Source organism: Nerophis ophidion, linkage group LG23 (genome assembly GCF_033978795.1).
Source record: "Nerophis ophidion isolate RoL-2023_Sa linkage group LG23, RoL_Noph_v1.0, whole genome shotgun sequence".
NCBI lineage: Eukaryota > Metazoa > Chordata > Actinopteri > Syngnathiformes > Syngnathidae > Nerophis > Nerophis ophidion.
The window spans coordinates 5,393,940-5,420,540 of record NC_084633.1 but is presented as its reverse complement, the minus strand read 5'-3'; the positions used below and the strand labels follow the sequence as shown (position 1 = coordinate 5,420,540).

The 26,601-nt window shown below is 37.2% G+C and overlaps 2 protein-coding genes across 27 annotated transcripts in view; one reads left to right on the top strand and one right to left on the bottom strand.

Annotated features, from left to right (window-relative positions):
* LOC133541832 (immunoglobulin mu heavy chain-like) overlaps positions 1–9,482 on the bottom strand; it is a 36,302-nt gene extending 26,820 nt beyond the window's left edge. The window contains exons 1-2 of the mRNA XM_061885473.1: positions 9,420–9,482; positions 9,044–9,349 (exon numbers count right to left, since the gene is read on the bottom strand). Coding sequence (XP_061741457.1) covers positions 9,044–9,349; positions 9,420–9,462 — 349 coding nt within the window. The 5' untranslated portion in view covers positions 9,463–9,482. The remainder of the gene's footprint in view (positions 1–9,043; positions 9,350–9,419) is intronic.
* On the top strand, positions 1,512–25,543 carry LOC133541847 (calcium-binding protein 5-like). 26 transcript variants are annotated; one of them, XM_061885515.1, is made up of 10 exons: positions 1,512–1,626; positions 1,874–1,997; positions 13,194–13,258; positions 16,219–16,284; positions 16,385–16,437; positions 19,841–19,868; positions 19,955–20,098; positions 21,179–21,288; positions 22,568–22,715; positions 23,684–25,543. In XM_061885515.1, exons 2-10 carry the CDS (start codon positions 1,951–1,953, stop codon positions 23,710–23,712), a joined length of 690 nt encoding a protein of 229 aa, XP_061741499.1. In that variant the 5' UTR covers positions 1,512–1,626; positions 1,874–1,950; the 3' UTR covers positions 23,713–25,543. The 26 variants fall into 26 exon arrangements, with proteins under 26 accessions (XP_061741499.1, XP_061741498.1, XP_061741504.1 ...); XM_061885514.1 differs by having other exon boundaries at positions 16,382–16,437; XM_061885520.1 differs by lacking the exon at positions 1,874–1,997 and adding an exon at positions 16,015–16,088 and having other exon boundaries at positions 1,528–1,626; positions 13,194–15,093; positions 16,219–16,280.
* The last annotated feature ends 1,058 nt before the right edge of the window (positions 25,544–26,601 follow it).

The following is a 26,601-nucleotide window of genomic DNA, read 5'->3' as shown; positions in this document are numbered from 1 at the left end:
GTCTTTATGCTATCCCCCTGATTATTACCAGGTGCGCTGATAGCCAATAGTCTGCAGCTGCAGCGTTGCATGGGCGTGAAGCGGGGGGTTGTTCTGGCATACTGCCAGCCTGAGTGTTGATGGATCTTGCTGCAGGAAAATTGTGGGTTCGAGACCACGCCGTGGCAAAGTTTTTGCAAGTGAGATGATGGCTAACTAATCCTAGCCTCCATGGCAAGAAAATAAGCAACAGTAACATTGACATTCTTTAAAGTGATATTACTGAAGGACTAGAGGATGAGGAACAGCTAAACATGCTGCACTAAACACCAGACGAGGACACAATAAGCCATGCTAATCACTAAGCTAGAGCTTTTGAATGTAAACAGGGGTGGGCAGACTGATAAAACTATTTGACAGAAACAATGCCAAGTATATTATTTGTATATGGTCGATACTACAGTGATTAGATGGATATTTTTTACTATTATGAAAAAAAATTATGTCATTCTTTTGTTATTGTTTCCAGGAGTTTAGGACTTCATACAAGAAGCTTTGCTAAGGTAGATCTCTTGAATGTACACAAGGGCCGGCGGCCAATTGATACAAATATTGACTGTACTGATACCAAGTGTACTGCAGTATCATTATATAGTCAATACTACAGTGATGAGATCAATATATTTTATCATCACAAAATATTTTTTTCAGTTTTGTTTTTGTGTACAGGACTTCAGGATTTAAAACCAAAGCCAATAGTTGTTTTCACTTATGTTTGGTTATTTTGCACCTCCAAATTTATTTTACTCAAATATTGCTTAAAAACATTGTATGTACTAAAATAAATAATACAATAATTTAAATATTTAATTGTTAGCTTTTTTCAGACAGCCGTTCTGTGTTTTGTTTTTATAATTGTGATGAAAATGTAATTAGTCAATGATGTTACAACAGAAAGTAACCAGATTTTACCAGTAAATTTGCATATAGATTAATAATAGTTATGATAAAAAAAAAAGTTTTTAAAAAACAAAGCATTCTACACAAGGCTTAAGCTGTTTAATTTTGTTACGTTTCTTTTCCCTTCCTGCCCCCAAGATGAACCAAACCGTGACATTAAAACCAAGGTATTTACTAAAACAGGATTATGGTGTTTTTTGTAAATTTATAGTTACCAAAATGTTTTAGAATAGGTTCAAAAATTTGTCTTTACAGATTAGTGATACTAAGAATCTATAATCCACAAAATGCATATCTTTAACTCACCTTTTTTCAGCCATGTGATGCAAACTAAACAACTACATGTGTGTTTTAATTCACAATTTAGCAAAGGTATTAATTGTTTCAAATCTAATGTTTACAGTGTTAATGTTTTGTAACAAATAAACTTGTTTTTAATTGAGCTAAAAGTTTAGTCAGTCAGTTAGTTGACTATGATTTAGTTGGGGAAAATATGTATCAACCTTTTAGAGCTAACAATGTGCATCAGAGGGCGTGCACACCGCTTGAATAATGAGAGGTTTTTGTTATGATGTGTAACACTGTGCCACTCCTTTCCGTGTAATAACCACAGTGACACAAGCCCATACAAAAACCTCCCCAGTCCAGAACGTAGCAGAGGATTTTTTTTTGGACACGGAAACAAAGGTAGGAAATATTTATATTTAACAAAGACTTGGAATATACTAAATATTTTTTTTAGCAGGGTATATGTGTACAATATATATTTTTTTTCGAGACTTTGGAACAGCAAATAGTAGAAACATCTAAGCCTGTAAGGGTTTATATATATATATATATATATATATATATATATATATATATATATATATATGAATACCACTTTTGATATTATTTAATACAAATATTATGCATACTCTATATTTTCAAACAGAAACAACAAAGGCATAGAGCAACAATTCAGCAGGACTTAGAGTCGAAGAATGTCTAAAACGTTGACCAAAGTCTTGAATGTCAAACTGTCATCAAGGAAAAGTCCAGAGAGAAAAGTCAAAGCAGTAAGTTGTTTTACTTTATTTCAGTTTCATGTAGAACTTTCTTTTGCATTGGTTAAATTGCCTTTTCTCTTGTATGACAGTTTGAAATGTAAACACTTGACTAAAACATTGCCTGTACAGGTTGTTTTATTGGTTTAACTAGTGGTTCTCGTACTTTTTTCACGAAGTACCACCTCAGAAAAAACGTGGCTCTTGAAGTACCACCATAATGATCATGGTAGGGCTAAGTATTCATTAAAAACAGGCCAGGGGTTTTATTTAACAAGTATATTCAATAATTTCGCCCTGACTTAACATAACTGAACATAACAAGCAGTTTGAACAGTAACACTGTTTTTGAATATAGCAAAATATAACACTGTACTTTAATTAAGTGAATCTTTGGCGTACTACGAGTTGTACATGTACCACAGTTTGAGAATCCCTGGGTTAAACATTGTCTCTCATTAATTTTATCTGTTAAGGTTAGTGAAACTAATGTCACTGTATAATATATACATTGACATTAAATAATTAAAACCCCCTCATCAGGTGACTGTGAATAATATTTGTGTTGCCCATACATTTAACACAGATATCCTCAAAGTTATATAATCAATAGTCACTGACTTATGGGCAATAAGTTGCTAAGTCACACCAGTGTGCCCCATCAAAGACGTTATGCTTAATGGTTGACATGTTTTTTCAACCAATCTTGGTCAGATTTTACAGACATGTCCTTGTCCATCTCGTGCAGATTTGTAACAAATTTTTGGGCAATTTGGCTTCACACCATAAAGTTGCAGTTGTTTTTTCCCACTGTAGAGCACATTGAACTGCATGAGAAATTTCAAGTCAGTTTGCCTTTTGCGGTCAAACTTTGGAGTTTGATAAAAGTGTGTATATTTGTCACAAAATAATAGCACAGGTAACACAGCAGGGGTGCTTGAATGGTGTTGCTCTATTGTGATCAGAGTTGTGGCCTTGAGTCACAATTTTGATGACTTAGGACTCAACTTGAAAATATCAAAGACTTGCAACTCGACTTGGACTTGACTGACCCGGACTCAAGCATTACTACTTCCTAAGATTTGAGAAGATGTGTCCTCAGCTGTGATCACAAAAATCGATATAATTACAGATTTAATATCTTGCCCACATGAAAAATTTGCATTGCAGCATATTCGCTGATTCATGTCCCAGCAACCACTACCTAATAATAAAGATCACACGCGACAATAAAGTGAAAATTCTTCTTGTCGCAATTGTGCACTCAATCTTGTATTTAAGACCTTTGCAATCTCAATTGTCATTAACGGTTAAGAGTACTTGACTACACAACATGCTGTCTAAACTTACAGTCCCACTAACTACTTATTTACTGTGCGGGTAATAATACACAATAACTAACAATAAACATGTCATAAAACAAAACTTTATAAAGTACAAATTGTGACGCAAAAGACGACAGAACACCTTATACACGTCAGCACAGGTGGAGAACAGCCTGACATTGTCTATAAAAAGTCAAAAATATTAAAGCTCAATGACTTGATAAAATTGCAAACAGCTAAAATGATGTACAAAGCAAATTATAACCTGCTACCAAAGAATGTACAACAATTCTTCTCAACTAAAGAGGAAAAATATAACCTTAGAGCAGGGGTCGGGAACCTTTTTGGCAGAGAGAGCCAAGAAGCCAAATATTTTTAAAATGTATTTCCGTAAGAGCCATATATTTTTTTCAACACTGAACTCAACTCAAAGTGTGCATTTTCAAGTAAGACCAACATTTCTAGAGTATAATAGGTCTCTTATTCTTTGTAATAACATTGTTATTCTGAAGCTAACTGTGGAGGGGGCGTGGCCTGTGGGCCTGCAGCGAAGCGGGGTGTTGCCAGGGCCGACCTCGAAATCAGCGACAGGTGCGTAGATGGCCCAGCTTGGCCTTGTTTTCTAATCACTTGTCACTCTGTTTATAAGCAGCAGCCAGGAGAGAGCGAGAACGAAAGAGAAAAAGACAAATGCTGAAAAGCAACTAAGAGACTTATTGAAAAATTAAAAAATATTGTAACCCCGGAACAGGCTCTCATGTCGGTGCCTGGTGGTCTGAAGAACCCCCAAGAGGGCAAGTCCCACACTAACCAATAATAAATAATTTACTTCTTACCATTAACGCAACTTCTTGAACATAAAAATGCATGAGAATGTTTTATATTTTGAACGTTATTTTGATTACAAGTGGAATTATTCATTATTTATCGTGCTGAAAAAGAAGGTCAGTAGATGTATGTATTTGTGGGCGCTCTGAAGTGGGAAAGGGGTAGGATTAAATAAGCTTGGCTTCTTCCTACTCCTTTTCGGGCGTGATGTAAAGTGAGGTAATATTGTATTGTCTATATTGTATTGTGTTGTAAATATTAATGTTCGAAATAAACTAAGAAAAGAAAGAAAGAAAAGTGTCTATGCATGTACACAGTATGATGAAAATAGATTATTATCCATCCATCCATTTTCTACCGCTTAATCCCTTGAGGGTTGCGGGGGGCGCTGGTGCCTATCTCAGCTACAATCGGGCGGAAGGCGGTGTACACCCTGGACAAGTCGGCACCTCATCGCAGGGCCAACACAGATAGACAACATTCACATTCACACACTAGCGCCAATTTAGTGTTGCCAATCAACCTATCCCCAGGTGCATGTCTTTGGAAGTGGGAGGATGCCGGAGTACCCGGAAGGAACCCACGCAGTCACGGGGAGAACATGCAAACTCCACTCAGAAAGGTCCTGAGCCCGGGATTGAACCCAGGACTACTCAGGACTTTCGTATTGTGACACAGACACACTAACCCCTGTTCCATCGTGCTGCCATACTTTAATATATTTAATCTTTTTTTTTGTCAGTTTAAACACACATTTTTCCCTTTGGTTTCTTACTTAATGTTCAATGTATTGTTTATTTGAAAAAGAATCACAACTTGCCCAATTTTGACAGATTTTCATGCGGTTCACTTTATTGTCAACGTCCAAAGATGTGTTAATAATAAACTCAATAACAAAAACTAATTTTATCAGGAGAGTAATGATTTTATTTTACAACGATTTGATTCAAATAATAATTGCCGGTACGATTAAGGGTAACTTTAAGCCAAAGTTTTTAGGCAAAAATTCAAGCAGTGAGACTGTGAAATAAATACTGGATACTGCAGGTGAAGTTTCCTATATTCTTGTAATGTTTTTTAAGGGGATTAGATTTAAATGAATTATGGATACAAACAAGCAAGTAAACTAGAATTAATGGTCAATGTATTCACATCTTATTTAGGTGCCACCATCACTTTCAGTTGAATTAACAAGAGTAAACCTTTTCTGCTCTCATTTTCAGTAACATCAAAAGTGCAACCAAAATATATTTTAAGATGAATTTGCACTAGATTTACCAACCACTTTTACTGTTGTCTAATATAGAAATAATTCAAATCCAGCATTAATGTAAATATTTAAATGTAACCAAATCTCTTCAGGTTAAATGAACTGTGGTTTGACCTGCAACTTCCAGCGTCCGAAGTGTAGGGCGTTTAAAGCACTCTTTTGAAAGACAAACTTTGAAACACCACAGATGATAAAACATGTTTGGCAGAAGTGTGGTTTCTTTAATATACTGTAATTCAGTTCTATTCAACTTTCCAATCAACCCCAATAACACCATTCCGGCCTCCAAATTCAGTTCAAAACTTAGGAGAAAAAAAATATTTTTGCAGCAAATCCCTAAAAACAGTAGAGTGCTCCTGTTGTATGGAGGAACTCGAACCACCGTAAACACATTGACAGATCCTTGCATTGACATTTTAACCTTGCTAGCAAACATAGAACACAGGTGTCCAAACTTGTGATTTACATAACTTTTTCATCATTTGGATTATTTAACTGGTGGACCACGAGTGTAGTTTCAAAAAAAAAAAAAACCTTGTGAGTAACTCACATTTTTGCAGATTCTTTCCAACACTAAATTGCTGTCATAGAAATGATCTTTGACTAGCTTTTTTTGTAGAATGTCCTTAAAAACAACAGAGTGCTCCTGTAAATCTGACAAATAAATAGACAAAAATCAAATATCTACTGCAGAGGACAGTGGTTCTCCAGAATATACAAACCCCGTTTCCATATGAGTGGGGAAATCGTATTAGATGTAAATATAAACGGAATACAATGATTTGCAAATCATTTTCAATCAATATTCAGTTGAATATGCTACAAAGACAACATATTTGATGTTCAAACTGATAAACTTTTTTTTTTTCAAATAATCATTAACTTTAGAATTTGATGCCGGCAACACGTGACAAAGAAGTTGGGAAAGGTGGCAATAAATACTGATAAAGTTGAGGAATGCTCATCAAACACTTGTTTGGAACATCCAACAGGTGTGCAGGCTAATTGGGAACAGGTGGGTGCCATGATTGGGTATAAAAACAGCTTCCCAAAAAATGCTCAGTCCTTCACAAGAAAGGATTGGGCGAGGTACACCACTTTGTCCACAACTGCATGAGCAAATAGTCAAACAGTTTAAGAACAACGATTCTCAAAGTGCAATTGCAAGAAATTTAAGGATTTCAACATCTATGGTCCATAATTGTTAAGATCCGTACTCAAAACTTCTTCTTCACATATTATTTATTGTTCCATTGTTGTCTCATTCTCCGTCTGACCCGCTTACTTCCTGTTAAGTCAGTCACCGTGGTTACACATTAGTTTCACCTGCTCCTTGTTTTCGACACACACCTGTTTCTCCTTGATTACTCCCTTTATAAGCCTTCCCCTTTTCATTATTCTTTCTGGGACTCTAGTTTGCTCTCATGCAACTGTACGACTGGTATGTTTTTCTCGCTAGCTCATACACTAAGCCACTTGCCATTTTAGCTCTCATGCTAATTGTGTTTTGTTTCACATTTTGTGCCTTTGTGCCAAGTTTAGTTTATGTGCACTTCCTAGCTCTCACGCTAGTGTCTTTTGTTTGCCTTTTATTAGCACCAGTGTTTCTCTTCATAGCACCTTTTTGTAGAATAAATCTGTTACACCTTACCTTTGTTGAGTTCATTGTTTTGACGCATCCTCGAGGGAATCAAACCCGGCACCACGATGCCAAACAGACGTTACAATAATATCATCAAAAGTTTCAGAAAATCTGGAGAAATAGCGGCACGTAAGCGGTATGGCCGGAAACCAACATTGAATGACCGTGACCTTCGATCCCTTAGCAACACTGTATCAAAAACCGACATCAATCTCTAAAGGATATCACCACATGGGCTCAGGAACACTTCAGAAAACCACTGTCACTAAATACAGTTTGTCGCTACATCTGTGAGTGCAAATTAAAGCTCTACTATGCAAAGCGAAAGCCATTTATCAACAACATCCAGAAACTTCACCGGCTTCTTTGGGCTCGAGATCATCTAAGATGGACTGATGCAAAGTGGAAAAGTGTTCTGTGGTCTGACGAGTCCACATTTCAAATTATTTTTGGAATTATTGACATGGTGTCTTCCGGACCAAAGGGGAAGCGAACCATCCAGACTGTTATCGACACAAAGTTCAAAAGCCAGCATCTGTGTCGATATGGGGGTGCATTAGTGCCCAAGGCATGGGTAATTTACACATATGTGAAGGCACCAGTAATACTGAAAGGTATATAAAGGTTTTGGAACAACATATGCTGCCATCTAAGCGCCGTCTTTTTCATGGACGCCCCTGCTTATTTCAGCAAGCCAATGCCAAGCCACATTTAGCACGTGTTACAACAGCGTGGTTTCGTAAAAAAAGAGTGTGGGTACTTTCCTGGCCCGCCTGCAGTCCAGACCTGTCTCCCATCTAAAATGTGTGGGGCATTACGAAGCGTAAAATATGACAGCGGAGATGCTGGACTGTTGAACGACTGAAGCTCTACATAAAACAAAAATGGGAAAGAATTCCACTTTCAAAGCTTCAACAATTAGTTTCCTCAGTTCCCAAATGTTTATTGAGAGTTGTTAAAAAAAAAGGTGATGTAACACAGTGGTGAACATGCCCTTTCCCAACTACTTTGGCACGTGTTGCAGCCATGAAATTCTAAGTTAATTATTATTTGCAAAAAAATAAAAAATAAAGTTTATGAGTTTGAACATCAAATATCTTGTTACATCTAACACAATTTCCCAACTCATATGGAAACTGGGTTTGTACAAAATAAGACTAAAAGTGTGAAGGCACAAGTCAGGGCCCCCGGTCCTCAGCTTTCTGAAATTACATTGAAATAACATTGTAAACATAAAAAATGCAGCACAACAAACAAATATTGGGCAAAACAAAGAGCAACTTCCTGTAAGCAAGCAGAAGTTTTAGCGGGGCATTTCCTGACAAACTCAACAGTGTGAAGATGTAAAATTTGTACATGCAATAGTATCCATCCATTCATATTTGTCTGCTTATCCAAAGTCAGGTCGCGGGGGCAGCAGCCTAAGCAGACATATATTAACTCCAGGCCTACCATTGCTCAGGTAACAGTCGCTAACAAATTTAGGCACGTCGAAAAAATGGGATTTAGAAGTGAATACAGTTCTTTGGATTCCATTTTGGGGCAGCACGGTGCTACAGGGGTTAGTGCATGTGCCTCACAATACGAAGTTCCTGAGCAGTCTTAAATTCAATCCCGGGCTCGGGATCTTTCTGTGTGCAGTTTGCATGTTCTGCGCGGGTTTCCCTCTGGGTACTCCGGCTTCCTCCCACCGCCAAAAACATGCACCTGGGGATCGGCTGATTGGCAACACTAAAATGGGTCTTAGTGTGTGAATGTGAGTGTGAATGTTGTCTGTCTATCTGTGTTGGCCCTGTGATGAGGTAGCGACTTGTCCGGGGTGTACCGCGCCTTCCGCCCGAATGGAGCTAAGATAGGCTCCAGCATCCCCCGTGACCCCAAAAGGGACAAGCGGTAAAAAATGGATGGATGGATTCCATTTGAAGAGTGACAAGAACATGTTTGTCACGCTGAACAGTGTTGTTGTTTTTGTTCTAGTCTGCTGATGCTTTGTGTCGTTGTGGTCGTCTGGCACAGTAATACACAGCCGTGTCTCCAGGCTGCATATTCTGTCCATTTAGAGTCACTGTGTTGCTGGAGGTGTTCAGATTAATACTGAACTGGTTCTTCAGTGAGTCCTTGTAGTAAGAAGCGCCAGTAAACGCCATCCCAATCCACTCCAGACCTTTCCCAGCAGGATGCCTGACCCACGCTGTGTAGTAGCTAGCCACAGAATAAGACACCCCACAGTCGATCCTCAGACTCTGACCAGACTGCAGAGTGACAGACGGTGGCTGGGTCAACTCTTCACACTCGACACCTGCGGAGGAAAAGTTATTAGATATCGGATGTAAGGGATCTATGGTCATGTGTGCCTCAGTGACACTCACAGGAACCTGCAGCCAGCAACAGCAGCACAACTACACGGAACATGGTTGGTACTCAACTTGTTCTGATGGGATGGAATGTGTGCAGCTTTTATAGCACGCTGCATGGTGGGAGGGTCACTTTGCATGCAGTGGCACTACAGGTGTGCTGCAAGGGGACCGCTCATTACGTAAGCTGCAATACATTTTACAATCATGTTTACTATTTATATTTTTCTATTGAAACTGCTATTGCACTACTTTCATTGTTGATACAGTGACTTTGCTTAGATTTGTGCTTATGAATTAAAATAATACTATCAATATTTGTATTATTCTAGGATATTAGATATCCCCACCGGAATAAAAAAAAATGGGACTGTATTCACTCCCAAGGTAAAAAAAAATGTATGTTTGCTCCCACAAGCTTATATATATTTTATGTATTCTTATTATTGGGGCAGCACGGTGGTAGAGGGGTTAGTGCGTCTGCCTCACAATATGAAGGTCCTGAGTAGTCCTGGGTTCAATCCCAGGCTCAGGATCTCTCCATGTGGAGTTTGGTTTTTGTTCTGTTCTTTTAAAGTATTACAATTGAAAGGGAAAAGCAGTAGAAAAAAAATGAATGGATGTATTTCTTCTAAGTTTTTCTCAGGTTCAACTAAGATTTGTTTTTTTTTTTCTTTCTCAAGTCAAATGATAGAATTGAAAAAAAAACAACTTAAATTAAAAAATTTAACAATTTCACTCTTAGTCCTGCGATGAGGTGGAGACTTGTCCAGGGTGTACCCTGCCTTCCGCCCGATTGTAGCTGAGATAGGCGCCAGCGCCCCCCCGCGACCCCGAAAGGGAATAAGCGGTAGAAAATGAATGAATGAATTTCACTCTTAAGATCACATTTCAGCACTATTAGCATCATTTTTCCCCGCACATACTGTATTATACACTACACAAAAAAATATTGTAACAAGTGCTGTCTTCGATAATAAATTATCTTATCTTGGATGACCTGCATATGTTCGGGTATCAGCCACCCAATCTGACATCGATGGACAAAGATAGTTTTGTTTTATTTTCCTATATTCAAACAGTGTTACTGTTCAAACTGTCCTTGATGTTACAATGGCCAAAAAAAGCAAATATACTTGTTAAAGTAAACCTCTTTGTTGTTTTTTAATGTATATTTAGGCCTACTACGCAACTGTATTTTACTGTTAGCCATAATGGTGGTACTTGGAGAGCAAAGTTTTTTCTGAGGTGGAACTTGGGTATAAAAAAAAAATAAAAGTTTAAAAAACATTGTTTAAGACATTCAAATTTCCCACAGCAGTAAAAAAAATAAAAATACATTCATGACAATAAAACTCTTTCACTCTTAGGGTGAAAAAAAAAATGGTGTACACTTCCACAAAAATGTGTTCATGTATATTTATTCTCTCTTAAAACTTTTATTTTAAAAAAAAACGGTACAATAAAGAAGAAAAACGTTCACTCCCAGAATCACATTCCAAAACGTTTAGCATATTTTTTTGTGCATTTTTGGTCTAAAAATATTGCAATAATCATGTAAATATGCAGATTACCATGAAGCATTTTGTAATAACTTATACCATATTTAACAAATATATCACAAAATGCTTTAAGGTTTTTTACAAAATGGGTTATCCATCCATCTATTTTCTACCGCTTATCCCTTTCGGGGTCACGGGGGGTGCTGGAGCCTATCTCAGCTACAAATGTGGCATTATGACATAATGAGTTGAACATTTATTACATTGTTGCATAACTTGTTGTGATACACAAACACAAAAATGACAGCCCAAAAAACACATTGGGCAAAACACCGAACAACTTCCTGTAAGCAAGCGGAATAACTATTTCCTGGGGGACTCAAGACTTTGAAAATATACAACTTGTACATGCAATTTTAAAATAATAAGATTTAAGCCGACCATATCTCAGGTAAAAGTAGTTAAAAAATGTTGACATGTGGCTAAAACATGATTCTGAAGTGAATACTTTGTGTGGCTCAGTCTCATAAAATGAGTTAGATGTCTGTTGCAGCTGAAATTAAATAATTGATAAATGCAGAAGAAATAAACTGTTAAAAATTAAGCAATAATGTATTACTGTGTACTTGATTGATGATTACATTGAATTCAGGATAAATTGTATCTGACGGCATTTTATTCTTTGAGACAATTGAATGTTTCCGACTTTGTGGGGACGTCAGAATATCCTTTTCTGTTCCAACATGGGATCCATAAAGACGTGATTGAGTTAGTTCAATTGAAAACATTTTATGCAGGAACGACAACTAAAATAATAATCTCATGTGGTGACCTCTGCACTCACAAATGTTAGGTGAGTCTTGGTTTTACCTAAAGTAAAACCGAGAATCTTTTTTTTTTTTTTCTGTCAGTCATCTTAACTCTCTCAGTCCAAATGCAAAACAGCGGTGTCAAGCATGGTTGGTCCAACAACAGATGGTCACCTTGTTTCTAAGAGATGCTCATTTTACATTCCTACTACCTTTCTGCACATCTATAGTACACTTTCACAATATTTATTCAACACGCAAATTATTTTTGTGTGGAAAACAGGGCGAGAATTGAGAATATGTTTTTATGGGTCCAGTTTCAAAGCAGCAGGTGGTGTCCCAGGGGTGCAGCCACAGGATGTGTTTGGAAACTGAAAGAGCTTAACAGATCAGAACTTTTTTTTTTTGGTTCGACAGTTTTTTTTGTTAGTTTTTTTTTTTTTTTTGCATATATCTTCACTTAAAGGGCAAAAAAATATATATGTATATATACTTTATTTGTATCCATATATATATATGTATATATATGTATATTTATATATATATATATATACATATATACTTTATATATATTCAAATATTCATGTTGGTAAAAACAATGCATCTATATTTTTCCTTGTGTTTTTTGCAACCGATTTTATTTGCCACATATTTTTTATGCATACATTCACACCTCTTATGGTTTTGAATCATTAAATCACCATTTTTATTATTTTTTTAAAATAAAAAAGCAACGGCTCAACTAAGTAAAGACCAATTGTATTTAGGTACATTATATTACTAGATGACTCACATACTATATTACTCACATATGAACTTGAAGTGCCATCCCATGGAATTGTCCAAAATGTTTTGGTTTCCTGGAGCTTTTAAAGTTAATTTCACTGGAACTAAGGGGCTAAGCCCAACTCCTGAAAAACCAACCCCACACCTTAATTCTTCCTCTACCAAATTTCACACTCGGCACAATGCAGTCCGAAATGAAGCGTACTCCTGGCAGCCTCCAAACTCAGACTGGTCCATCAGATTGCCAGATGGAAAAGCGTGATTCATCACTCTGGAGAACGCGTTTCCACTGCTCTAAAGTCCAGTGGTGACGTGCTTTACACCACTGCATCCGATGCTTAGCTTTGGACTTGGTGATTTATGGCTTAGATAAAGCTACTTGGCCATGGAAACCCATTCCATGAAGCTCTCTGCGTACTGTACGTGGGCTAATTGGAAGGTCACATGAAGTTTGTATAACATAGTTTATAAGTCTAATATACAGGACCTACCAAATATGTATTCTTGCTTTGATATGTTTTAGATAGAACACTTGAATAAATAAATAATTAAAATAATATCAAATAAATTCATATTTTTCAACAATAGGGGGAGTCCTGCAGAAAACAAAAAATTGCCAAAGATTGAATTGATACAGAATGTTTCTTTATTTTTTAATCAAGGCCCTGTTTATCATGTATTTTGTATCTCAGGTTGTTCAATCGATTGCAACTGGACTGTTTGGTTTGTCTGAGAAGACTTTTCGCCTCTCATCCAAGTAGGCTTCATCAGTTCATGCACATATGTGATGGGACACAAGTAGGGGATTTTATTTTTTGTTTGTTTCATTGCCATGCAAGTTTTATAGTGTTTTATTGCTGTGGATTTTAAATTGCATGCTTTTATATTTTAGGATTTGATTATATTTTGAACTGTATGTTTTTATATTTTAGAATTTGATTGTATTTTGAATTGCACATTTTAACATTTTAGAAGTTGATTGAATTTTTAATTGCATGTTTGTACATTTTAGAATTTGTCTTGTTTAATTGCATGTTTTGGATGGGAGAAAAGAATAGAAGATTAAAATAAAATAAAAAAAATAAAAAATCGGTCTTAGCCTGGGCCCTGGAGTGGGGGTGCAGACTGAGGCCAAGGGAGAAAAAAACAACAACTCATAGCCATAGTACACATCCCTCTTACATGTGTGTAAGAGGGAAACATCAAAGAACACAAAGGACATTAAAGACATTAAAGCAGCAGATACAACCAGACACTTCTACATACAGCTATGAATAAAAAGTAAAATAAACATATACACTGTGGTGGCCTCTGCGGTGTTCCACGCCATTGTCCGCTGGGGAGGAGGGAGCATGGCCAGAGACAAGCAGACCCAACAAAGCAACCTAGAGAGCCGACTCCACTCTCGGCCAATGTCCAGTCCGCATGGATGAGCGAGGATACGTCCAAGGTGACTGAGGTGTCCGACACCTGCTCACCCAGTCGAGACACCGCGAAACCTCTCTGTCCCAGCGCTCAGTGCTAGCTCCGCAGTCCTGTCCCCTCATCCGCATCTCCTCCAGTCCCTCCAAACAGACTCTGGTGTAGCAGAGACCCAGCAGCTGGTCTCCATGGCCAAAAGGCTCCCGGGAGGTAGATCCAGAAGTCCACAAAAAAAGCACCACAGAGGTCATGAAAGTGCCACCCCTTGTCACACAGTCCCAAAGGGTCCTGGACCAAAATGCAAAAAAATATGACACATGAAAACAAGAGGGAAACACAAAAGGATGACACAAGGGGCGGCATGGCGTAGTGGGTAGAGGGGCCGTGCCAGAAACCTGAGGGTTGCAGGTTCGCTTCCCACCTATTAACATCCAAAATCGCTGCCGTTGTGTCCTTGGGCAGGACACTTCACCCTTGCCCCCGGTGCCGCTCACACCGGTGAATGTTTGGTGGTGGTCGGAGGGGCCGTAGGCGCAAACTGGCAGCTACGCTTCCGTCAGTCTACCCCAGGGCAGCTGTGGCTACAAATGTAGCTTACCACCACCAGGTGTGAATGAATGATGGGTTCCCACTCTGTGAGCGCTTTGAGTATCTAACAATAGGAGAAGCGCGATATAAATCTAATCCATTATTATTATTATTACAAGAGCACAGAGCTCCTGCCTACAGCAGCCACTACAGCAGCGCCATCTTGAAAAAAAACAAAAAAACAACCTCTGGTATTTTAGCATCAAAAATGTCCATCCATCCATGTCCTACCGCTTATTCCCTTTTGGGGTCGCGGGGGGTGCTGGTGCCTATCTCAGCTACAATCGGGCGGAAGGCGGAGTACACCCTGGACAAGTCGCCACCTCATCGCAGGGCCAACACAAATAGACAGACAACATTCACACTCACATTCACACACTAGGGTCAATTTAGTGTTGCCAATCAACCTATCCCCAGGTGCATGTCTTTGGAAGTGGGAGGAAGCCGGAGTACCCGGAGGGAACCCACGCATTCACGGGGAGAACATGCAAACTCCACACAGAAAGATCCCGAGCCTGGATTTGAACCCAGGACTGCAGGACCTTCGTATTGTGAGGCAGACGCACTAACCCCTCTTCCACGGTGAAGCCCGCATCAACAACGTGACTGTTTTTATTGTATTTTAATAAATTGTGAACCTGTTAATCATCTTTCCTTATTTTGGACAGCTGCTCTCATTACATTGGGTTCTTAATATTTATATTAACAATTTGTATTGGTTTTAAGCAACAACTGTATTAGATTTTAATATGTTTACCACTCGGGTCCATCACACATAGACTTAGTTTGGTCAGATCTAGTCCAGTCTAGTGCCAAAACCCCAAATATTTATACTCAAAACGACAAGGGCGTGCCTGACCAAGGATAGTTTCGCTCCATCATAGTGAGAAAAACTGTTTCCATGCAAAACAGCAATTTCCACTTGTTAGCATAGTTCGAATCCCCCACGTAAGCATTCCATTCGGGTGTAAACAAATGGCGTTCTGATCACCTTCTGTGTTGGAAAAATATTAATGGGGGTGAAGCTCCAAATGAAATACGGCTAGAAAAAGCGTCATATTTAGAGATGTCAATGTTAATGCATTTATGCAGGGGTGTCCAACTCATTTGAGCTCAGGGGCCGCATGGAGGATTATCTGTGCCCTGGACCGTAAAATCATGGCATTAAAAAATATATATATATTATTTGCTTTATTTTAACAAACAATCTACGGGTAGATTAAACATATTTGATACTTGTAAGAAACATACTTTATTTGTTGCCATGGAGACAAGGATTAGTGATTTAGAAGTAGGTGGTGCCTATCCCAGCTACAATTGGGCGGAAGGCGGCGTACACCCTGGACAAGTCGCCACCTCATCGCAGTAGTTGTGTCTCTTGAGTAACAAGCCTGAACAGCAGACAATTTTCTCAGGCCAACACGCATTTCTTTTATTCAATGTAATAAGTACTTATGAAAAATATTGAAAAATACATATGTTCTGTTCTGGTTCTCGTTTTAGGCCTAACAAAATTGAACTTTGAGCAAGCTGCAAACAGCTTCTTTAACTTTCAACAACAAAAATCCATTTTCAATGTAAGTTGTTCAATCCCATTCCCATTTTCCTTGGATTTACGTCAAATGAAGTCCCTATCTGAATGTGCATCATACACACAACATTGCAAATGTGTATATGTACATCATTAAGCCCATGTTTATTTTCCAGACCAAAGCTGCAGAGATAATCCACCAGAGACTTCATCCCTCCTCTCTGACATACACACATCAGCAAGTGATCACATTTGACACTCAACATACGCACACTCAATAAAGACATACATACATACATAAAATACATGCTTTTTCAAATATATTTTTCTTTACAAAAGCAGACATGAGCCAGAAACAAGCCTGCATCTTCCTCAAAGGGGCGTCGAGGAGACAAGTAAGTTATATTTCAAAGAATTCCAAGCAAAATATTCAAAGAGACAAGCTGAAAGATCAAATTAATACATTTTTGCCAGAAATGTGGGGTTGTGTTTATGGCTAAATTTGTGCAATATTGATAATATCAAATGTTAATTGGGATTGCTATTTTAGGTATGCACATACATTACATTAAAAAAATGACTTGTATATTGTAATCTTATGCAGACACCGTTACCCCTAATTGTTTATACTGTAGGCTTACTGTACAATTTACTTGTTCACCTGTATTGACATTAGTCAAATGGTAGACTTGCATATGAAAATGGGGGCATGATAAAAAAAAATCTAATTTATGAAACATATGTATATACATGCTTGTGTGTATATGTATACTTATATGTGTGTGTATATATATATATATTTTTTTTTTGTTTGTTTGTATTTGTTATTTATTTTTCTAATTTTGAAATTATCCAGAAGTGTTGAACAGAAAAATGATAGTGGATTCTTCTTACATATTGATGTTAGCTCGCAGATATAAGGAGTTGTTATACGTTGTTATTAATCATACAACAGATCCATCCATCCATTTTCTACCGCTTATTCCCTTTCGGGGTGGCGGGGGGCGCTGGCGCCTATCTCAGCTACAATCGGGCGGAAGGCAGGGTACACCCTGGACAAGTCGCCACCTCATCGCAGGGCCATACAACAGATATATAAATATATATATATTTTTTTTTTAACAAAATGTCAATACAGTACTGTTTTATATAACATTTACCAAGAAGTGTCCAGAAATAATATGTTGGTACATACTGTACAGCAGGAATAGACAAACTAGATTGATTTTGGGGCCACATTTCCAGAAAGCCGAACCCGCCCATCCAGTATTATTCTTATTTTGTATTTTCCAGAGAACTAACATCCTCTACAGTAGACATTTTGGTCTATTTAGTTTGTCAGAGTTACACGAGTGCTCTGCTGTTTTTAAAGAACTACCACAAAAAAGCTAGTCAAAGATCATTTCCGACAGCACTCTCGTGAACTGTGGTACATGTTCCAGTAGTGGTACACGGGCTCCATCAGTGGTGCGCCAAAGAAACACTGGATTGAAGTGCAGTGTTTTTTGTTTTTATTTTTAAACAGTGTTACTGTTCAAACTGTGTAATGTTACAGTGACCAAAAATACCTGTTAAAAAAAGCCTCTGTATTGTTTTTAATGAATATGTAGGCCTACTACGCTACTGTAGTTCAGTGTCAATTGTCATGGTGGTACTTGCAGAGTCAAGTTTTTTCTGGGGTGGTACTCGATGAAAAAAGTTTGACAATCACTAGTCTAGTGCAGGGCCGTAACCAGGATTTGACAAATACTGAGGTCAAAAATGTGGTGGTCCAAGAGGAGCTTTTGAAAGGCTGAAATCATGGGTATACAGCAGCATATAAACAATATTACCTTGAGCAACACAATTAACAATCCACTTTTTTTAATTCCTAAGCTGTCATTTAATGGAATAAACAGTTTAAACATCATTAAAATATCAATTTGAAAACTTAACATCATTTATACCTTGACATGGAATTGAACACAAGGTCTCTACTCTGTAGCTTTAGTCCTAATGACACGTGCCACCAAGAGTTATGAGGCAAAATTTGTCTTCATGTTCTAATCAGTGACAGTGCTTCAGGGTATAATTTAATGTGAAGCGCCTTGTCATTCAATAATTTACATTTGAAGTGTGTTTCTTCTCAAAAAAAAAAGAGGGCTCCCACGGCTAACAAAGCCATGCGGGGCGGCACCTGACAAGACAACGATATAAAGTTAAAGTTCCAATGATTGTCACACACACGAGGTGTGGTGAAATTTGCATTAGACTCATCCCCATTTTCACCCCCTGGGAGGTAAGGAGAGCAGTGAGCAGCAGCGTGCGCCGCGCTCAGTAATCATTTTGGTGATTTAAACCCCAATTCCAACCCTTGAAGCCGAGTGCAAAGCAGGGGGGTAATTGGTCCCATTTTCATAGTCTTTGGTATGTCCCTTGGCAAGTTGCAATAAGGCGCTTTTGGCAGCCATCCACAAGCGTCTGGTTGAATTTTTTACCACTCCTCTTAACAAAATTGGTGCAGTTCAGCTAAATTTGTTGGTTTTCTGACATGGACTTGTTTCTTCAGCATTGCCCACATGTTTAAGTCATGACTTTGGGAAGGCCATTCATCATGTGCATCTTTGATCAATAGACCATTAAACCTCAGGAACTAAACACACATTTACACACCAATGCCTGAGAAGGAACAGGATGAAGAAAATCTTATATTTTCCTGCCCCCTTCAACATAATACGTAGTCTTACTTAATGGATTGCATGAAAACCAAGCAAATACATCCAAATATGATGAAAACAAACAAAACACACAAAAAAACACAACTGCAAAACTTCATGGACTACAAACGGAACAAAAAAAAGTAATATACACCTCACAGGATGATACAAAACCAGACAAAAAAATAACTGAAATATTAAATAAAAAGCAAAATGTAAACACTTATGGCTGTCCATATGATCTTATTGTTCTGTCTTTATATATTTTTTTCAATTGGAATACGTTTTTATGGTCTTTTATCTCATTGTAAAGAGAATTCCATAGTTGAACCCCCACCACTGATTTACACATTTGTTTTAAAGTTGTCCTTGAATACTGATGTTTGAAATGACCTTTTTTTCTATGCTCTTCATTCTCAGAAGTGATGACAAACATTTTTTGTAAATTTGCTGGTAATGTTTTACTTTTAGCCTTAAACATAACACATAATGTCTGTAACTTTACTAGCTCCTGTAGTTTCAATACAGTAGAATTAATAAATATGTTAGTGTGTTTTAGATAATCACATTTTTGAATAATCCTTATAGCTCTTTTCTGTAGTTGATACAATGCCTTTATGTTACTCTTATGTGTTCCCCCACACTTCCACACAGTAGCTGATATTTGGCAATATAAGTGCACAATACAATATACACATTGTCCTATTATCTAACACATATTTTACCTTATTTAATATAAAAATAATTTTAGACATCTTTTTCCGTACATGTGCAATATGAGATTTCCATATCAGACCTTGATCCAGTATCACTCCTAAAAATCTAAGTACAGAAACATTTTCAATAGCAATTCCATCTACTGACAGTTTGATCGCTTCCTCCCTTTTCCTCTTATAAAAAAAAATCATTAATTTATTATTTTTTTACATTTAATGATAATTTATTGACATCAAACTATCTCTTAAGTTTAATCATTTCCTGTTCAATAATGTTTCATAACGCTTTTAAGTCATGTCCTGAACTATTTAAAAGTTTACCTTTACTATGAAAACGCCTTAAACCTTGCTTTTCATTTTCAACATCCACCTTTAATGTTTTGCAGAGAACCCTCACCCACGAGGAGGTAGAAGGTAATCCATTTTTCATTTGCTGTCTCCCATGATTAAGAAAAATGGGCAGTTTTTATACTCTGGCCTTATGTCTGCATGCCCTCTAGAGTTACGTGAGGCATTTGTGGAGTTTGATAAAGACAAAGATGGCTTCATAACCTGTAAAGACTTGGGTAACCTGATGAGGACCATGGGTTACATGCCAACCGAAATGGAACTGATACAACTCAGCCAAAACATCAACATGAACTGTAAGTAATGTCGACTGGAGTAATACATCTAATGCAATTGCTAATATCATTACTTGTGTATTATTTTGTTAAATGTTGGAATATTTACTTATGTTTTATGGGTGTAGTAGGAAAAAACTTATTTTTTTTCTGATGACATATAACTAAAAATGGATGCATGACTAAAACTAAGTTTATGTAAAGTGATGTTTGCAGGAAGTGTGTTTTACACGTTTTGATGCTCTCGTTTGCATATGATCGCTCATCCGTTACGCACAAAAAAAGATTAGATTATAAATTGCTTTTTGTCGGAGTGAGACAATATTTGTATGTGAAACAGTGCTGAAAATTGTCGGTATAAAGGAATAAATACTTTATATTTGATTTAATATTGTCAGGCATAACCAAAGATTAAGGTTTTATGATTGACTTATTTTACATTTTGCGATCATATACTGAAATACAATAATATTTTTGAAGTTCCTAATAACTGTTCATAATATACAGAAGTAACGTGATTAGGAAAAGCTTATATTGTGATTTTTTTTTTTTTCTTCTGTATGTTGCCACCAACTGACATAACAAGAGTACCCAACATAAATGCTGTAATTGGCTTTTGGAAGCAGGCAACAAGTGAAGAGCGGGTGTTAATACCAATGTATTATTTTTACGCAAATAATACATTTGGATTGCAAGGGAAAGTGAAGGCCTTGACCACATTTTCATATTTTACAGCAGCAACAACAGAACCAATGTTTTATTGGCTAGCATTAACAGCGCTGATGAGTTGATTGTGAACAAAAGTTTGGCAAATGTAACAGTTTTAAACCGCATGAAGAGGTAAATAAAGCTGATGGATGTCGAACAGTCATCATACTTTAATGCAGCTACTATACTTCCATCCCGTAGTGGTAATAAAAACTACACCAGGAGGTTGTCTACAGCCACAGCTGTTTAATCCAAATCTAATTGGGGATTGGTTATTTGCAATAGAGGTGTTAAATGGAGCTTTACGAGCAAACATAATATCTTTCACATTATTTTCTGAGTATTTTAATTACTAGCTGGTAACTTATCCATCCTAAACATTTATCATGACAGTGGGAGGACGAGTGGACTTTGAGGACTTTCTGGAACTGATGACCCCCAAACTCTTGGCTGAAACGGCAGGCATGATTGGTCTAAAAGAACTCAAAGAAGCTTTCAGAGAGGTGAGCTTTGTCTCCACGTTTCCTGTTGTTGGTGATTAACGGTTTAAATGATTGTGATCGTGAGTGGCAGCGTTACCCTGTCTACATTCAATCAAAACATTATTTGTTTAGCTGTTACGGTCAGTGTTGACCTGGTCTCCAGGATGCAGAGAGAGCCAGCGAAGTGCAGGTAAAAACCCCTTGATTAGGGAAAACACAAAAAAAAAAACAGTACAGCAGCGACGTGCACAAAAAGCATAGGAAAAGCTATGCAGCATGTTTAGATACAAAGCAACATTTAGAAGCCTCCTGATAGGCTGCGTGGTTTGATAATTAAAAATATATATATATTTTTAATTGAAAAAATATGGAAAATATCTTAAAATGTTATGTAAAGATAAATAAAAATATAAATTAAAATATTGTAATAGTAAGAACACTAGATATGATGATTAATTGGAAAATAACAATTGGAAAAAAATCAAGAACCAAAAAAGTTTTAAAAGATCAGTAAAATAAATAAAAAGGTTTGCCTTACACATTAACCTAAAAGTATCAACAGTCTGAGCAGGGCCACCAATCCCTATAAACAAAACATGCGCTGTGCATAGGGCCCCACAATCTGTGGGGGCCTGAAGAAGTACATGTAAAATGTCAATTAATGACTAACAGGGCGCTTCTTATCAAATTTTACCGTCTCGTCATAGATAAGAATGAAATGGCACATTTCTCCAGATGTTCTTTTTTGTCTCCTGTGGCACATAATATTATTGCTGGCCTGCTAATTTTAATTTACAGTGATCCAATCTCAGTCAAGGTTGTCCAAAGAACACGTGTTTTCATTTTGTTATGTGTTGTTTTGCACTAAAACATAAATTATTGAACAATTTATTTCCCGTGAATATGTTTCTGTACAAAGCAATCAATTGAAATTTCATTGAAAACGTATAAAAACTGTTTGACATGAATGAAAGTGTGACCAATGATGCTTAGGGCCCCAATTTAGCCTGGCCCCGGTCCTGAAGCTCTCCAGCAGTGTTCCGCAGATGAGTCTTTGTTCTGGTAGTTGATAAAAATAAAAGGTCCTCAGGATGTTGACGGCTTGGTCAGATAGATACGAAAACACAACGCCATTAAGACATTTAAAAACCAAACGAAACATTAAAAGCCACCCTGAAACGGACTAGGAGCCAATACAGTGACTTTAAAAAATTGTTGCGATGCGGTCACTCGCTCTCTCGTCGTCAAAAGCACCTGTGCGGCAGAGTTTTTGTAATAACTGTAGGTTTCTGTCTCGCAGTTTGACATTGACGGCGATGGCTGCATCACTTCCGATGAGCTGAGGCACGCCATGGTGAAGTTGCTGGGCGCGCAAACCAGCAAGAAGGAAATTGACGCGGTGGTGAGGGAAGCTGACCGCAATGGGGATGGAACTGTCGACTTTGAGGGTGAGAAACAAACAGCAACATGAGAAATACCGTCGTCCCTCGCTACATCATTTTTTAAAACTTAAAAAAAGCATAATCTCCATGTTTTATTTATGTAATTTGTTCTATTATGTTGCGGCGATCAATTCACCAATCAGGACTTTTGTTTCCGGGTTAAAGGTAAATAATGCCAACAACACTTTGGCTAATCTTGGCGCTAATCTATTGTCACCATGAATTGATTTACGTGGACCCCGACTTAAACAAGTTGACAAAGTTATTCGGGTGTTACCATTTAGAGGTCAATTGTACGGAATATGTACTATACTATGAAATCTACTAATAAAAGTTTCAATCAATTCAATCAGTCAAACATCTCAAATTGACCAAATTTTGGCAGAATAACTTTTTGATAGACTTTATCATCAGCTGTGGCTTTAGCGGTGTAGAATGACAACGCAGCGTACGCAATGCTGATAACACGGAATGCTAACAACACAGCTAATGATCATAGCTGTGACTGTCAAGTTGCCCCAAGATTTTGCAGAAAAACTTTCACCTGTGGTTTCAACAGATGGAATCCAAGTTCTAACTTAGATGAATGTGACCAAGTATTTTAATGCCGTGGCTGTGTTGTAGTGGCCGGGTGACGACAATGGCGCTTGGAGGATGAGTATTATAATTAATCTACAGTAGAGCACACTCAAAGCTTGTAGATTGGTGAAAGATGTCTATATTGATGTTATTTCATGTTTAGAAGGCTCTAATGATGTTAAAATAAATATTTAGGAGGTTGTAAACAGTTCATTATGCTCCAACAATGAAAATATTTGATTCATTATTAACAAACCTACTTTGAGTACACTTGTTTATTGTCCAGTCCCAATTAATCGTGGTATACGGGGGACGACTGTACATAATATGAAAACAAATTGACAGAAATTTGCAACAAATAAGACTAATTCAAATTGTGCTCAATGTCTTTGCAGAGTTTGTGAGAATGAAGTCACAAAAATGAGGGCAACAAAGGACTATGGATGTCTTTGAATCAACTTGACGCTTCCTTTGCTCTCATCAGATCGGTCATTTTTACTGCAACAATTATTTTTGTTACAAATGCATGCGCTACATTTAATGCAGTTATATTTCTCAAGAATTGAATTTCATGTCACCTAGTTTTCCATGAATCCCTTCAGAGTTTTGTTTTTGTATGATGATGGGTAACACGGACAATCCTCTCCTCAGATACGTCTTCATAAAAGTAATTTCACTTCACTATTTGTCTGTACGCACAGTCAAATGGAAAGGCTGAGAAAGGAGTACATATTCTCAAGCAACTTTTGAAAGAAACAGTGGATAGTAACTCTGATCCATACCTAGCACTACTTAGTTACAGAGCAACACCTCTTGAGTGTGGCTTGTCACCCTCTGAACTACTGATGAACTGAAAGCTTCGTACAACACTACCAGGTATGTCAAGACCAACGCAGAGTCAAAAGGTACAACGAAAGCTAAAGCAACAAATGCTAAAGCAGAAGTCGTTTTATGACAAAGCAGCCAAATCGCTCCCACCACTATCATCAAGGGACACAGTGAGAATTGAAAGTCCTGATGGTTGGAAAACAAAAGCTACTGTTCTCCAAGAAACATCACCACGATCGTAAACTGGGAAGACTGAAGAAGGACAAATACTACATCGAAATCGTCACAGTTTGCTGAAGGTTCCAAAGACTGTTTCAAACCAAGCAGCAGCTGAGTCCGAGGTTTCATCAACACCTACTGATTTTGAAACAATGCCAATGCAGCACATGAATGAAGATGTAACTGACGATCCTGAACCTGTGTTGAGAAGATCCACAAGGCAGATCAAGAAACCTGTGGATGATGACTATGTGTATTATTGAACTCTTTTAATTTCAAACTGATTGACAAGCAAAAGAGTTAATGTTTTCTAATACTGTTGGACATGGATCATTTTTGAAAAGATTGCATATTCATGTGGTCAAGAAAGAAAAACAAGTTCTTTTTTCTTTTCTTTCTTTCCTTAGTTTATTTCGAACATGACATACCTACAACATTATACATCAGGCAATTTCATCATTTCACAATTCACAATACATCATGTCCGAAAAGGAGTAGGAAGAAGCAAAGCTTATTTAATCCTACCCCTTTCCCACTTCAGAGCGCCCACAAATATATACATTCATTCACTGACCTTCTTTACCACAAAATGACATCCATGAATGAGTAACACAACAGTTTTGTTATATGTACTTAATTAGTTCAGTCATTATTAACATACTGAGATGAAGAATATCTTATTTTCAATAAGGTTGAAAGTGTTTCTCATAATTCTCTTCTTTGTACTTTGTAAGCACTATTAATTTGAACAGCCTCTTAAACTGGATCATATCAGTCCAATGTATAAACTTCTTCACTTAATCAATTCCATAATTTAATTCCACATACTGATATGCTAAAGGTTTTAAGTGTTGTAGGTGCATACAAATGTTTTAAATTAGATTTTCCTCTAAGGTTATATTTCTCCTCTTTAGTTGAGAAGAATTGTTGTAAATTCTTTGGTAGCAGGTTATAATTTGCTTCGTACATCAATTTAGCTGTTTGCAATTTTACCAAATCACCAAACTTTAATATTTTTGACACAATAAATAAAGGGTTTTTATGTCCTCTATATCCAACATTATGTACTCTTCTAATTGATCTTTTTTGTAACACAGTTAACGAATGTAGCGCCCATTTGTAGTTGTTTCCCCATATTTCTGCACAATAACTCAGATATGGTAACACTAGCGAGCAGTAAAGAATATAAAGTGATTTTTGGCCCAGGACGTATTTTGCTTTATTCATTATTGAAATGTGTTTTTACTACCTTATGTTGTATGTTTTGTATATGAGATTTACAGTTCATTTAATCATCTATTAATACTCCCAAAAATCTAGTTTCTTTTACCCTTTTAATATCTACTCCGTCTATTTGTATTCGTGTCAGATGCTCTTTTCTACTGTTACCAAATAGCATTATTTTAGTTTTACTGAGATTCAAAGTTAGTCTGTTTTTATCAAACCATTTTTTTAATTTTTTCATTTCTTCCGTTATTATTTGTATTATTTTCTGTGTTCTCTCCTGAACAGAAAGCAGTTGTGTCGTCTGCAAATAAAACTAACTTAGTTAACTAAGTTATTCGTTTAATACATGACATTCTTTTAGCAATGTGTGCTTAGCTTAGAAAGGGGGATGTAATGATAGTGTTTGACCACATGGTGGTAGTAATAGTCTACAAATGACTAGGAACCAATTATAGTATGTGTCTAGCAGGACTCATTTGAGGTAGACACACCTTGTTCGCACGAGGGTTGAAGAAGCGTTGGTTATATGTTATCGTTATTAAAAGACAGTTCTACAAGACATCCAACGATGTGTTATTTAAAACAAAAACATAACAACATGGTCAAAATCATATAAAAAACTACAATTCCCAGAATGCCAAGGTAAAATGGCCGCCAAATTATTAATTGAAGGCATTCATTCCCCAAACAACTTCCATGGAAGAAAGAACAGCAAGCAGCCACAACCGCAAGATCATCTCAACAAGTTTCTCCAAACACACCAATGGTCGGTCAATATGCTTCTTCATTTAATGACGATCGAAATGCTTTGTTTAATATGCTTAACTTGTACCTGCAAGCTTGTTCATTTTCTTTCTGAACTCTCTTCATTAGTTTGTTTGAACTGCTGGGTTGAAATTGAAGCACTGCATCATTGCATTTACCGTTGACCATTGCTGACATACCGTGTTTGAGCAGTTAAAAGCAAGTTGTTTAAAGCACATGTAAATGTTTAAAGCTGAAGCTAAAATGGCAAATATGTTTAAAGTTAACGTTACAA

Coding starts and splice junctions, on each gene's coding strand:
- LOC133541847 (XM_061885514.1), top strand. CDS start 1,951: ATGTCAAACTGTCATCAAGGAAAAGTCCAGAGAGAAAAGTCAAAGCA. Junction 1,998..13,193: donor CAGAGAGAAAAGTCAAAGCA/GTAAGTTGTTTT, acceptor TTTGTATCTCAG/GTTGTTCAATCGATTGCAAC. Junction 20,099..21,178: donor CCAAAACATCAACATGAACT/GTAAGTAATGTC, acceptor TTATCATGACAG/TGGGAGGACGAGTGGACTTT.